A 10,702-nucleotide genomic window follows, 5' to 3' on the forward strand; every position below is an offset into this window, starting at 1 on the left:
GACATGCAGCTCAAGCACGAGAGGGTCTTAGGGTGAAATAAATGGACTGGTCACAGGCCTCCACGCCCCAGGGGGGACTGGTGGTCCGGCTTCACTAAACCGACTGGGGCCTCACATGCTCCTTTAATGGGACCTGCCGGGAATATGCTAGTCTGTTTAGAAATTCCCAGTGTGCATTGCTCCTTTCTGCCACTAGGCAGTGCCGATGCACAGATGCACTGAGCCAGAAGGAAAAGAAACTGCAGTGGCTGGGAAATGGAAACTGAACTCAGCTGCCTGGGCTGGGGGTTGGGGGGTGGGGGAGGGAATCCAGGGGTTATAAAAGTGGCAGCCCTCAGCCTGGGCGCAGACTACTGGCAGTTTCTCCATCCATCCACAGGCTTCAGGTAAGATTCTTTCTTTTCCCTCCACCTCCAAGGCCACCCAGTAGCTTCACTAGGATGGGTGTTACCCACAATGGTAACTCCTGGTGTCCCACACCCTAAACTTATTATCAATTTTAATCATGGAATAATAGATGCCGAATATAATTGTAAATTATTTTTAATGTAATTATTTCTTGTATGTGCCAGGCAGCTTCTCTAAAGATCACAGCCCTGGACACCCTTTGCATGTACTCTGAACTACAGGGCCGCTCTGAGTCGGGGTCCACTTGATGGCCACGGGTTTGTTCATTTGTTGAAGTGGTAGGGACACAGGATGGACCATTTCCAAACTCCCACCTACCCACTGATACACGCTCGATTAACAGCCACAAGAGCAGCCGCACCTGTGAGGACTCGCCAGGTGCAAGCCCCGTGTGCCTGCACAAGATCCCCCCATTCGCTCGGCGAGGCCATCGGGGCTGTGAGGACTCTGACGACCCGGAGCTCTGAAGAGGGGTCCCTGGCGCAGTGCCACCCGTAGTCTGAGGACTTTCTCCCCCTCTCCCCCATCCCCAGAGCCAGCAGCAAAGCCCGCTCGCAGCACCACCATGCAGCAGAAAGCAGAATCGCTCCTTCTGTGTTACCTGCTCTTCACCTACAGCGGGGTCGACGCAGGTTAAGAATTCAGGACTGGAGCGGAAGGCAGCGGACTCACAGGGAGACAGGGGGTGGGAGAGGTGGGGGGAGCGATAAGGGGGTAGAGTTAAAGGGAGGGAGGCTTTGGTGTGCCTCGGAACTCGGAAGCCGTTAAGGTAGACCGCACATGGTTGCTGTAACCAGCGTCCTACTCGGCCCATTTTTCCATTCTTCCGAAGCATTTTCATTGCCACCTATGCTTTGGGGTGTGTGTGTGTGTGGGGTCTTTCCATTATTTGAGACGCTCCAATAGGAAAGTGGCTCCCCCTCTGCACTCCACCCTCCCCACTTCTGGGAGAGTGATCTTAACGCGGGCACAGAGTAGGGCGCCCCCGTCCCGTCCCCCTCCCCACTCCACATGGCTGGGCCGGCTCTCCCCACAGGAAAGAGAAGTCACTCAGACGACAGTGACACAGGAAGCTGGGGCGCCTGGCCCTACGTGATCGGAGGAGGTGGGTCTGGGGGTGGGGTGGGGGCGGGGCGGGGCCGGGGCCCGCATCGGGCATGCGCTCACTTTCCTCTCCCCGCAGGCCTCCTGGTCGCCGGGCTGCCGGTGGCGCTGGGCTTCACCTCCACCGGCATCGTCGCGGGCTCCGTGGCCTCCTGGATGATGAGCACGTCCGCGGTGGTGAACGGCGGCGGCGTGCCTGCCGGGGGCGTGGTGGCCGTGCTCCAGAGCCTCGGTGAGGGGCGCGGGAGGCCCCTTTCTCTGGCTAACTCCGCCGATCGGTCGGGCCCACTTGCTATCCCCATTGCACAGATGGGAACACCGAGACACCGAGGGGTTAGGTCATTTACTTACGTTCTCACCACTAGCAGTACCCGAGCCAGCATTCAAACCGTCTGTGTGATGTCACAAGCTGTGCGTACAGCGTCGAAGGCAGGGCTAGAGAACATGAGGCCCGTGAAAGGCTCAAGACCAGCTAACATCACCCCCACCCCACCCCCCAACCCAAGAGAAGCCGTTCCAACCATCCCATTAGGAGTGAGTGCACGAAATGTTTGACCAAATGTAGCAGGCTAATTTTTAAGTTGATCATTTGGCCTGCGAATGATTTTATAAAGAGCCAAATGGCCCTGGATAGAGAAAAAGCGCCCCGCCCCTGCCCAAAGGCCTGGCGTCCTGCTGGTGCCAAGTGTCAGCCCAGTCAGTCACCTCCGTGTGGCATTCACGAAGCTGCTCCATCTCACAGTGGCAGCAGCAGGGTGGAGCAAGCCAAACCCATCAGCCCGAAGGGGATGGATACAGAATGCTCCCCCTGCCTCTCTGCCTCCTCCTCCTTTCCCTCCCTCCCTGCCTCCCTCTTCCTTTCCTTCCCCATGGTTTTCACAGTTTTAGAGAAAAGCGCCCCCCCACACACACACACACACACTGTGTTTCTTAACAGTTCATCCTCTCTCAGTTGTTGGACAAAACCCCAGGAACCCGCTCAGAGGAGGCCAGGGGGCAGAGGCTTAGACCAGCCCACAGCCCTGCTGTGAGGGGTGGTGCCGGCCATGGACCAGGCTAAGAACACTCTGGCTGGAAGATGGGCTCTGACACTGACCCGTCACAGGGCTTGTTTGTGAGCTTCCCAGCACCCACACGGTGGGGTCTCCGCCAAGGTGGCTGCGATTAGCATCCTTAATAACACCGCGTGTTCTTTCGTGGCAGGCCTGAAGTGCCGTTCCACAGAATGAACCATTCGGTAGGTCTCTTTCATCTTGGAAACACAGCTCTGATTTGAGATGGCAAGTGAGCGAGGAACTGAGATTTGAAGGCTGCGGTCCCCTCCCCCCCTCGAGACCTTTTAGGATCCGACCAATGGTTTCCAGACATGTGGATTTCCAGAGGCCAGTGACCCTTCTGTGCTTGCTTTACAGGGGCTACGGGGGGCAGTACCGTCCTGGGCAACATTGGTGCTTCTCTGGGTTATGGAGTCTATAAGGCCGTCAGCAGCGGGGATGAGGAGCGGGAGCAGGAGGAGGAGGAGGAGTAACCCAACAGCTGAGAAACAGCCCCCTTCACGCTCCTCAATGATCTAGCTGAGGAAACAAAATAAATCTCTCTCAGAAAACACTTTGTCTTTTGGTGAATCCCTCTTGCTATGAGAAGACCCAACAAGATCTGGTTCTGATCTGCGGCACCCTTCCCCCATACCCTCGTTTTCCCCTAACGCCATTGTCAGCTTGCCTGCGGCTTAGCACCTGTTGTTCTCTTTGCCTGGAATGCCCTTCTGCACCTCCACCCTCAACATCAAACTCGCAGCTACTGAGTCAGTTTTAACTCACAGTGACCCTCGAGGACAGAGGAGAATTGCCCGGGAGGGTTCTGAGACGGCAGCCTTTTACAGGAGTCAAAAGCCTCACCTTGCCCCTAGGGGGGCTGCTGGTGGTCTTGAGCCACTAACCTTGTGGTACGCAACCCAAGGTGTAACCACTACATCCTCAGGGCTCCAAGTTACCTGGGAAACTCCCTTTTGTCCTTCCAAATTCAACCCAGACATGCCCTTTTCTGAGCTGCCTCCCCAGAAGAGCCCCTCCCCCTGCCCCCTTAGGCTCTATTTCCTGGGGTGCCTGGGGAAGGCAGAGCGCCTTTTGTTCTCACTCCCAGCTGCTTCTCTGAATAGGCAGAGATAGAGAAACCAACTCCCCATTATCCAAAAAGCCACCAGAGAGATCTCTCTAAGATGGGGATACAAAGCCAGCTCCCCTTTGTCACACGGAACAGGCGTGGGCCACCAGCAAGTCTCTTCCAGGGAGACCTCTGGGAACAGGATGACCGTTGACACTTTAGGGCACCTGGGCCTTGATGGGAAGGGAAGGATGACCCCGGCCCTGTCTGGGACATTTGAGCTTTGGAAGTTTCAGTACTGGAAATCCAGTAACACTGAAGGTGGGGTGAACCCAGCACGGAGAGAGAGGGATTCTGCTGGGTACACAGCTTCCTCAGTGCTAGCCCTCCTGGGAAACCCTGCACCTTGGGAAATGACTGCCTGAACTACAAACACTGCTCACAAAAGGACTATCGCTTGGTCCCCCTCCCAGGTCTGCTCAGACCCCCCCACACACACACCATGCACTTCTAACTAGCCTTTCTTAGAATCCAGAAATTCCTCTACAGTGAAGTGTCAGTGTGCATGAGGTTCCATTCGCTTGTTTGCATCCCTCATCCTAATGTCAATGGTTTGCCATAGCTAATCGCTTGCCTCAGAGTCCCAGAGAAGTGGTTTGTAGCAAAGGTGCACAGGGGGACACTGATCCCCAAACTCTATCTCTGTGGCTTGTATCCCAGAGCAGAAGCTGGGGCTGAGCCCCCAACATGATGCTAACTCACCATTCGAGCCCGAGCAGATTCCAGCTTTGGTGAGCGAGGATTTCAGTCTGAAGACAGCCTGAGTCTCAGTCATCACATCTCGTGGGGACCTGTTTATTTCATCCCTGACTGTCTGGGAGGTCACCATCTCAGGGATATATGTGTGTGGCACTATATCTAGTTTATTTCTAGATAGCCCCAGTTCTGGACACATACCTGGCAGGCAGTAGGTACTTATTATATAAGGGGGCATCAAAAAGTTCATGGGAAACAGAATGAAAAGTTCATGGAATTTTTTGCACAAACTTTTTTTTTTTAACATTTTATTAGGGGCTCATACAACTGTTATCCCAATCCATACACACATCAATTGTGTAAAGCACATTTGTACATCGTTTCTCAAAACATTTTCTCTCCATTTAAACCCCCGACATTAGGTCCTCATTTTTCCCCTCCCTCCCCGCTCCCCCCTCCCACATGAGCCCTTGATAGTTTATAAATGGGTATTTTGTCATATCTTGCCCTGTCCGACGTCTCCCTTCATCCACTTTTCGGTTGTCTGTCCCCCAGGGAGGAGGTCACATACAGTTCCATGTAATCGGTTCCCTCTTTTTGCACAAACTTTTTGAAGCTCCCTCCTATGTGAGAGTTGAGCCCAAGATCAGCCTCCTTCACTCCCATCTGTCTGTCCCTTCCCTCTCCCCACTCCCCAGGCATCATGGGCTGGCAAGACTGGGCCTATTTTCTTAGAATCTTTTCCTAAGAGCCCTTGCCACCCCAGGATGCCTACCCCAACCCCCTACCTTTGAGCAATGGCTGGCTGTCATCTTCATGGAAGTAGACCACCCCATCTTCCTCCCCTGGCGGGGCTGGTGGCCTTGAATATCAGTATTTATTTAGCAGCTGCATGCTTTCACCACTGTGCCTCGAGAGTCGCTGACACCCCCCCCACCCCCACCATTGTTGTCAAGTCAGTTCTGACTCAAAGCACCCTTTTGTGTAACAGAAAGAAACACTGTCCGGTTCGGTGCCATCCTTACAATCCTTGGGTGGTGCCAACAGTTAAGCACTCAACTATTAGCCAGAAGGTTGGTCTTTCAAACCCACCCAGATATGCCTCAGAAGACAGGTCTGGCCACCTGCTGTTGAAAGGGTCTCGCTTTGAACACGCCGTGGAGCAGCTCAGCTCTGCACACCCAGGCTGCTGGGGGTCGGGAGTGACCCCACGGCATCTGACTGCCCAAAAGCATGCATCTTGGAATTTTTTTCCCTTGAACATCACGGCCAGAGAGGGGTGGCTATGCCCTCAGGGTTTGAGATCTGAGGCCCCAGCAATTCTCAAGATGAATGACCCAGGAAGACCAGCCTCTCTTTGGGCCTGTGCGGGATGACTCCTTGTCGGCTCCTAGGAACCCTGGTGGCAGTCAGCAGGTCAAAACCACTAGCTGCTCTTCAGGGGAAAGGTGGCTTTCCACCCCCACACAGAATGAGTCTCGGCACCCCACGGGACAGTTGGACTCTGTCCTGTCGGGTTGCTGTGAGTCAGCATCGACTTGGTGGCAGGGAGAGTCAGTCTGTGCCCTGTATCAGGCACTGGGCAGTAAGAGACCCAGCTCCCACTCACTCGGGGCCCAGTGCCCAGACAAGGAACGCCGTACAACCACCTCCCCCGTCGCAGCCTTCCCCTCCATGTCCTCTGCTGATAGAGCAGGGGGCATCGAGGGGGGCACAGCTCACGCAACCAGAGACTCAGAGCTGAGTCTGAGCGCCCCGCAGCCCTCTCGGAGCCCCAGTGTCCCCACCTGCAAACGGAAGAGGTGGGCTGCACAGTTGCCAGGCCCATGTTGTTCTAAACTTGGAGTTTCTGAATTCCCTCTGAGGGTCAGATCCTGGCCCTCTGAGGCTGGATTTTATTTTGGGGTACAACCCAAAGCCATCTTGCGGTGCCAAGTTTGGTGACGAAGGTAAGTGATGGTGCTGGGAGATGCCGTGTTTGGTCACAAATGAGGGTGACTGCAGCCAGCAGGCTGGCTCCTCACCACACCCTAAAAGGAGGTCAAAAATAGATCTTGTCACACGGTGGCTGACTTGCCCTAAAACCTTGAGTACCTCCGCCACATCTCTGGGCCTGTTTTCTTGCCTGTAGAATAGGGGAAGGGGAGGCGATGGACTTTCACCCAGACTTAGAATATTATTCCTGAATGTTCAAGTCAGAGGTCTTTCTCTGGTGGCACTGTGAGTTAGGCGTTCGGCTGCTAACGGCCCAGTTGGCAGTTCAAACCTACCACCTACTCCCACGGTGACAGATGAGCCTGTCAGCTCCTGTACAGACCCTATGCAGGCTCACCAAGGGTCAGAGTCCACGTGATGGCTGTGGGTTTGTTTGGCGTTGGGTTTTCCCTAATACGCGCCTCTCCTTTATCTAGGGATTTCCCATATTCTTTCAGGATCTCTCCATTCTCATCACCTGGAAAGTCAACTCATTCCCTTTCCCCTGCAATGGCTCCCACATCCCTGAATGCTATGTACAATGATGTCCACCCGGGGGCAGTCAAGGCCCACCCTGGAATCTCCTCCCTCCAAAGAGTAGCACTGCAATTATCCACAGCCAGCCTGCCTCCCTGGGGCGGTAGGGATGGGCTTCCAAGACTGAGACGAATTAGACTGGGCCCCTGCTCTGCTGCAGGGGGTCCAGAAACTCTCGGGAGGGGCTCCATCCCTCTCAGATCTTCAGGCCTACATCCTTGGAAACGCCAAGCTCCTGGGCCTGGCATTCGAAGCCCTCTTTGATCAGTTCCCATCTCCGACTGTATTCGCAGCCCTGCGCCACAGGGATGGAAGGGGAATGAGAGGGGCACTCCGTATACACTTCTTGAGCAAGCCGCAGAGGATGAACTGGTAGCCAAGAACTGCTGGGGCCAGCCTGGAAGGGACCTGGGGCCAGTGGAGGGCCTGGGTCAGCAGTAGCTGGTGGGAGCTGAGGCAGAGGATGCTTGTGGCTTCCTGTGAAGAACTGAGAAGCCACTTCCTTTAAGCAGATGGCTTGGGGGAAGGGGTGGGTATTTGGGGAGCTCTGGCTTCCGGACTTGGGGGGTGGGTCCCAGGAAGGCCAGATGGAGAGCCCCAAAGAGCCTTTTCTTTCCCTCCCTCTGGGGTCTCCATGCAGCTGGCAGCTCAGATAGGAAGTGTCCCACTCTCCCCACACGCTGTGAAGCCACAGAGAGAGAGGGAGGTAAAGGGACAGACTACCAGTTAAGAACGGGAGCATTGGTTAGTCCGACAAGCAAGCCCAAGTACCCTCGTCCAGCTCCTCAGCCTGGTAACTCACCGCCAAACCCAAACACTTGGTCTGGTTAATCCAGCCCACACCTCCATCGGCAAACAGCAGCTGCAGAGGTGCCCACCAGCAGTTGGCAGGGGCCCACTGAGTCCTTCGCTGTGTGGAGATTAGCCTCGCAGGAGGCCTCCTCTTCATTCTTTCTCTCAAGATCTATTCGCTGGATTGGTTGAAGCCAGTATCAAGGGAAACACCAGTCCAGCTATGATGAATCATCACAAAACCTAACCTGCATGTTTCCTGCTTTGTTTCTATTTATCCACATGTAGCTGGTCCAGCGTGGTGCCCATCCCTCAGCCTTCCCCCTACCCCCTTTACCACCACCCCTACATCCACTGGAGGACGAGCTCCAGCCACTAGGGCCAGAAACAGGAGGTCAGGGCAGGGCAGGAAAGCTTTCTGAAACCAACCTTGAGCAGAGAAGCACATGCTTGGTTTGGAGGCCGCCGCCCTTCAGTCCTGCTGTGTGATTCTGACTTGGTGTCTGTCCCTGTCTGGGCCTCTTTCTCACAACTGTCTGGTCAATAGCCAGTCCTTGCTTGCTTCTATCAAGGTGTGTGTGTGTGTGTGTGTGTGTATGTAGGAGTCTTGGTGGAGGGCAGTGTGTCTGCTGAAGGCTCCCCAGCTACAGATGGCAGTAGGATGGGATTAGTGGTGGTGGTGGTGGAGGTGAAGCCACAGGTGCTTTGGACAAACACGAGGATGTGCCCAAGAGTTCTTGATGCACCAGTAAGGTTCATCTCCGGCACCTGTAGACCAACAGGACCACAATGCGGTCCAGCTGCTCTAACTAAACTGGTAGAGGATCTTCCTTTTGCCACGATCACTCACTCACTCATTCATTCACTCACTTTCTTGGCATCCACCAGCCCAAGACCAGCCCTTCCCCCCACTTTGTTCCACTTTGGGAAAGAGCACTTCCAGACCATGTAGATACCCATGCCAGACACCTGCCCACAGGACTTTCCATGATGGCTGCTTCTTCTCTCTCCAGTCTTTGCTCAAATGTCACCTCCTCCAAGAAGTCCTCCCCGACCACCGACTTTAAAGAAGCTTCTTTGTTTCTCTCTCTACGGTGGTTCCCAAACCAGTCTGCACTATGGATTTTGCCTACCTGTATACAATCCCAGTGGCTGGGTCTTACCCTTAGAGAGTGAGATTTAATTGGTCTGGAATAAGCCTGGACTTCAGAATTCAGCACAAAACAAACCAACCAAGAATCTCCAGGTAATCTTAATGTGAAATTAGTTTGGGGCCCACTGTGCCATCGTACACCATCCAGTGTTAAGTGGATGCTTAAAACCTATGATTATCTGATATTTCTTCATTGTCTTACTTGTTCATTTCCCCCACAGACACACTAAAATGTAAGTTCTATGAAAGTAGAGGAACTGCTTATTGTTTTCATGGCTGTATACCCCCCCACACACAGTGTCAACAACAACAACAACAGTAGCTGTCATGCACTGCGGTAGCCATCCTACAAGAATGCAGTCCTCACAACCGGATGGGTCGGCAGCAGCATCATAAACAGAGAAAAGATTGAAGTTGTCAAGAACTGCATATTACCCGAGTCCACCACCAACACCCAGGAAAGCAGCCATCAAAAATCAAAGGCGGTAATGATTGCACCACGCTTTTCAATATGATTGAATTATTGAAAATATGACATGTGATTTGTATGTCAACAAAAGCCTCAGAGAGAAATCAAGGAAGGCATTGCACTAGACTAAGTGGCCGCACAAGACCTCTTGAATGTTTTTAAAAGCAAAGGTGTTACTTTGAAGACTAAGGTGGGCCTGACCCAAGCCATGGTATTTTCAATCTTGTATTATATGCCTTGTATGCATGTATGCTGTCTTGTATGCATGCGCAAGCTGGATAATGAAAGTTGGGTGATAATGGGATCCTCTTGTTACAGGGAGAAATTAAGGTGCATGTGTGCACGGCGCGAGCACACATACACACACACACAGAGCCACATGCCAGCTACTCAATTCTCACTTAGGGCAAACCCTGTGTGCTACAGACTAGAACTGTGCTCTATCGAGCTTTCAAGGCAATGACCTTGGGGAGCCAATTGCCAGTCCTTTCTTCTGAGGACTCTCTGCGTGGATTCAAGGTGCCAACCTTTTGAATGCTTACCGTTCTTAAGCAAGCCTGTCTGCCTCTGGAGCACAGGGCTTGATACCCAGAGGGGACTCCATCGATAAATGTTGAATGAATGAATAACTTCATCTTGACCTCCCTCTGCTCCCACATTCATCGCCTGTAGAGTCTATTTCCCCCTGAATCTGCTCACATCTTTACACCCACGTGGACCCTATTATCTATCTAGTCCCTCCCTCCCTTCAGTTTGGAGGGTGCCTTGTATGTCCTCCTAACAGGTTTCCCTGGGTCCACTCGTGCACACACTGCATCCTTTCATCTATCTAACATCGAGAAGATCTTAAAACACAGATTAGATCAAGCTACCCTGCCAGTGGTTGCTCGAAACCCTTAGGCCCTTCCAGGTCCTGAATAATCAATCTGTTCTCCCAAAGCCCCTGGGCCTTATCTCACTTTGCTTTCCCTCCCCAATTCTTTCAGGTATACTGGCCTCCTTTCCCTTCCCAGAGTTCCCCAGGTGCCTTCCAACCTCAGTACCTTTGCCCAAGCTGTTTGCTTGAACCCTTTTTGCTTAAGGTGGTGGCTCAGCTATAACTTCTTCAGAGACCGGAGTCCCCCAATGAAATCGGGCAGCCCTATGCTATCTCCCTAGAATAGGCCACGATCATAAGGAAACCAGGATGTTCCATGTCAAGACTTCTCTCGAATCGAATCTGAGATGCCCGAGGACAAACGCAGGGATCGTAGTTATTTATGGCCAGCACCCAGATAACACAATGCCTGCCGGGCACATAAAATGGGCACCGATAACTCTGAGTAAATGGACCGACGAAGGGACGAAGAAGTGATCAGGAAATAGGTGCAGGTGCTCCACCAGCAGTTATAACGTGATAAGGGACG

At 53.2% G+C, this 10,702-nt stretch overlaps 1 protein-coding gene across 1 annotated transcript; it reads left to right on the forward strand.

Moving 5' to 3' along the window:
* Positions 1 to 323: 323 nt before the first annotated feature.
* On the forward strand, positions 324 to 3,120 carry IFI6 (interferon alpha inducible protein 6). The gene is made up of 5 exons (XM_004705328.2): positions 324 to 386; positions 942 to 1,040; positions 1,445 to 1,513; positions 1,592 to 1,744; positions 2,925 to 3,120. The coding sequence occupies exons 2-5, from the start codon at positions 974 to 976 to the stop codon at positions 3,038 to 3,040; spliced, it is 405 nt and encodes a 134-aa protein (XP_004705385.1). The 5' UTR covers positions 324 to 386; positions 942 to 973; the 3' UTR covers positions 3,041 to 3,120.
* The last annotated feature ends 7,582 nt before the right edge of the window (positions 3,121 to 10,702 follow it).

This window comes from Echinops telfairi, unplaced genomic scaffold (assembly GCF_000313985.2).
Source record: "Echinops telfairi isolate 266 unplaced genomic scaffold, ASM31398v2 ScPeMD7_7457;HRSCAF=8495, whole genome shotgun sequence".
NCBI classification, from domain to species: domain Eukaryota; kingdom Metazoa; phylum Chordata; class Mammalia; order Afrosoricida; family Tenrecidae; genus Echinops; species Echinops telfairi.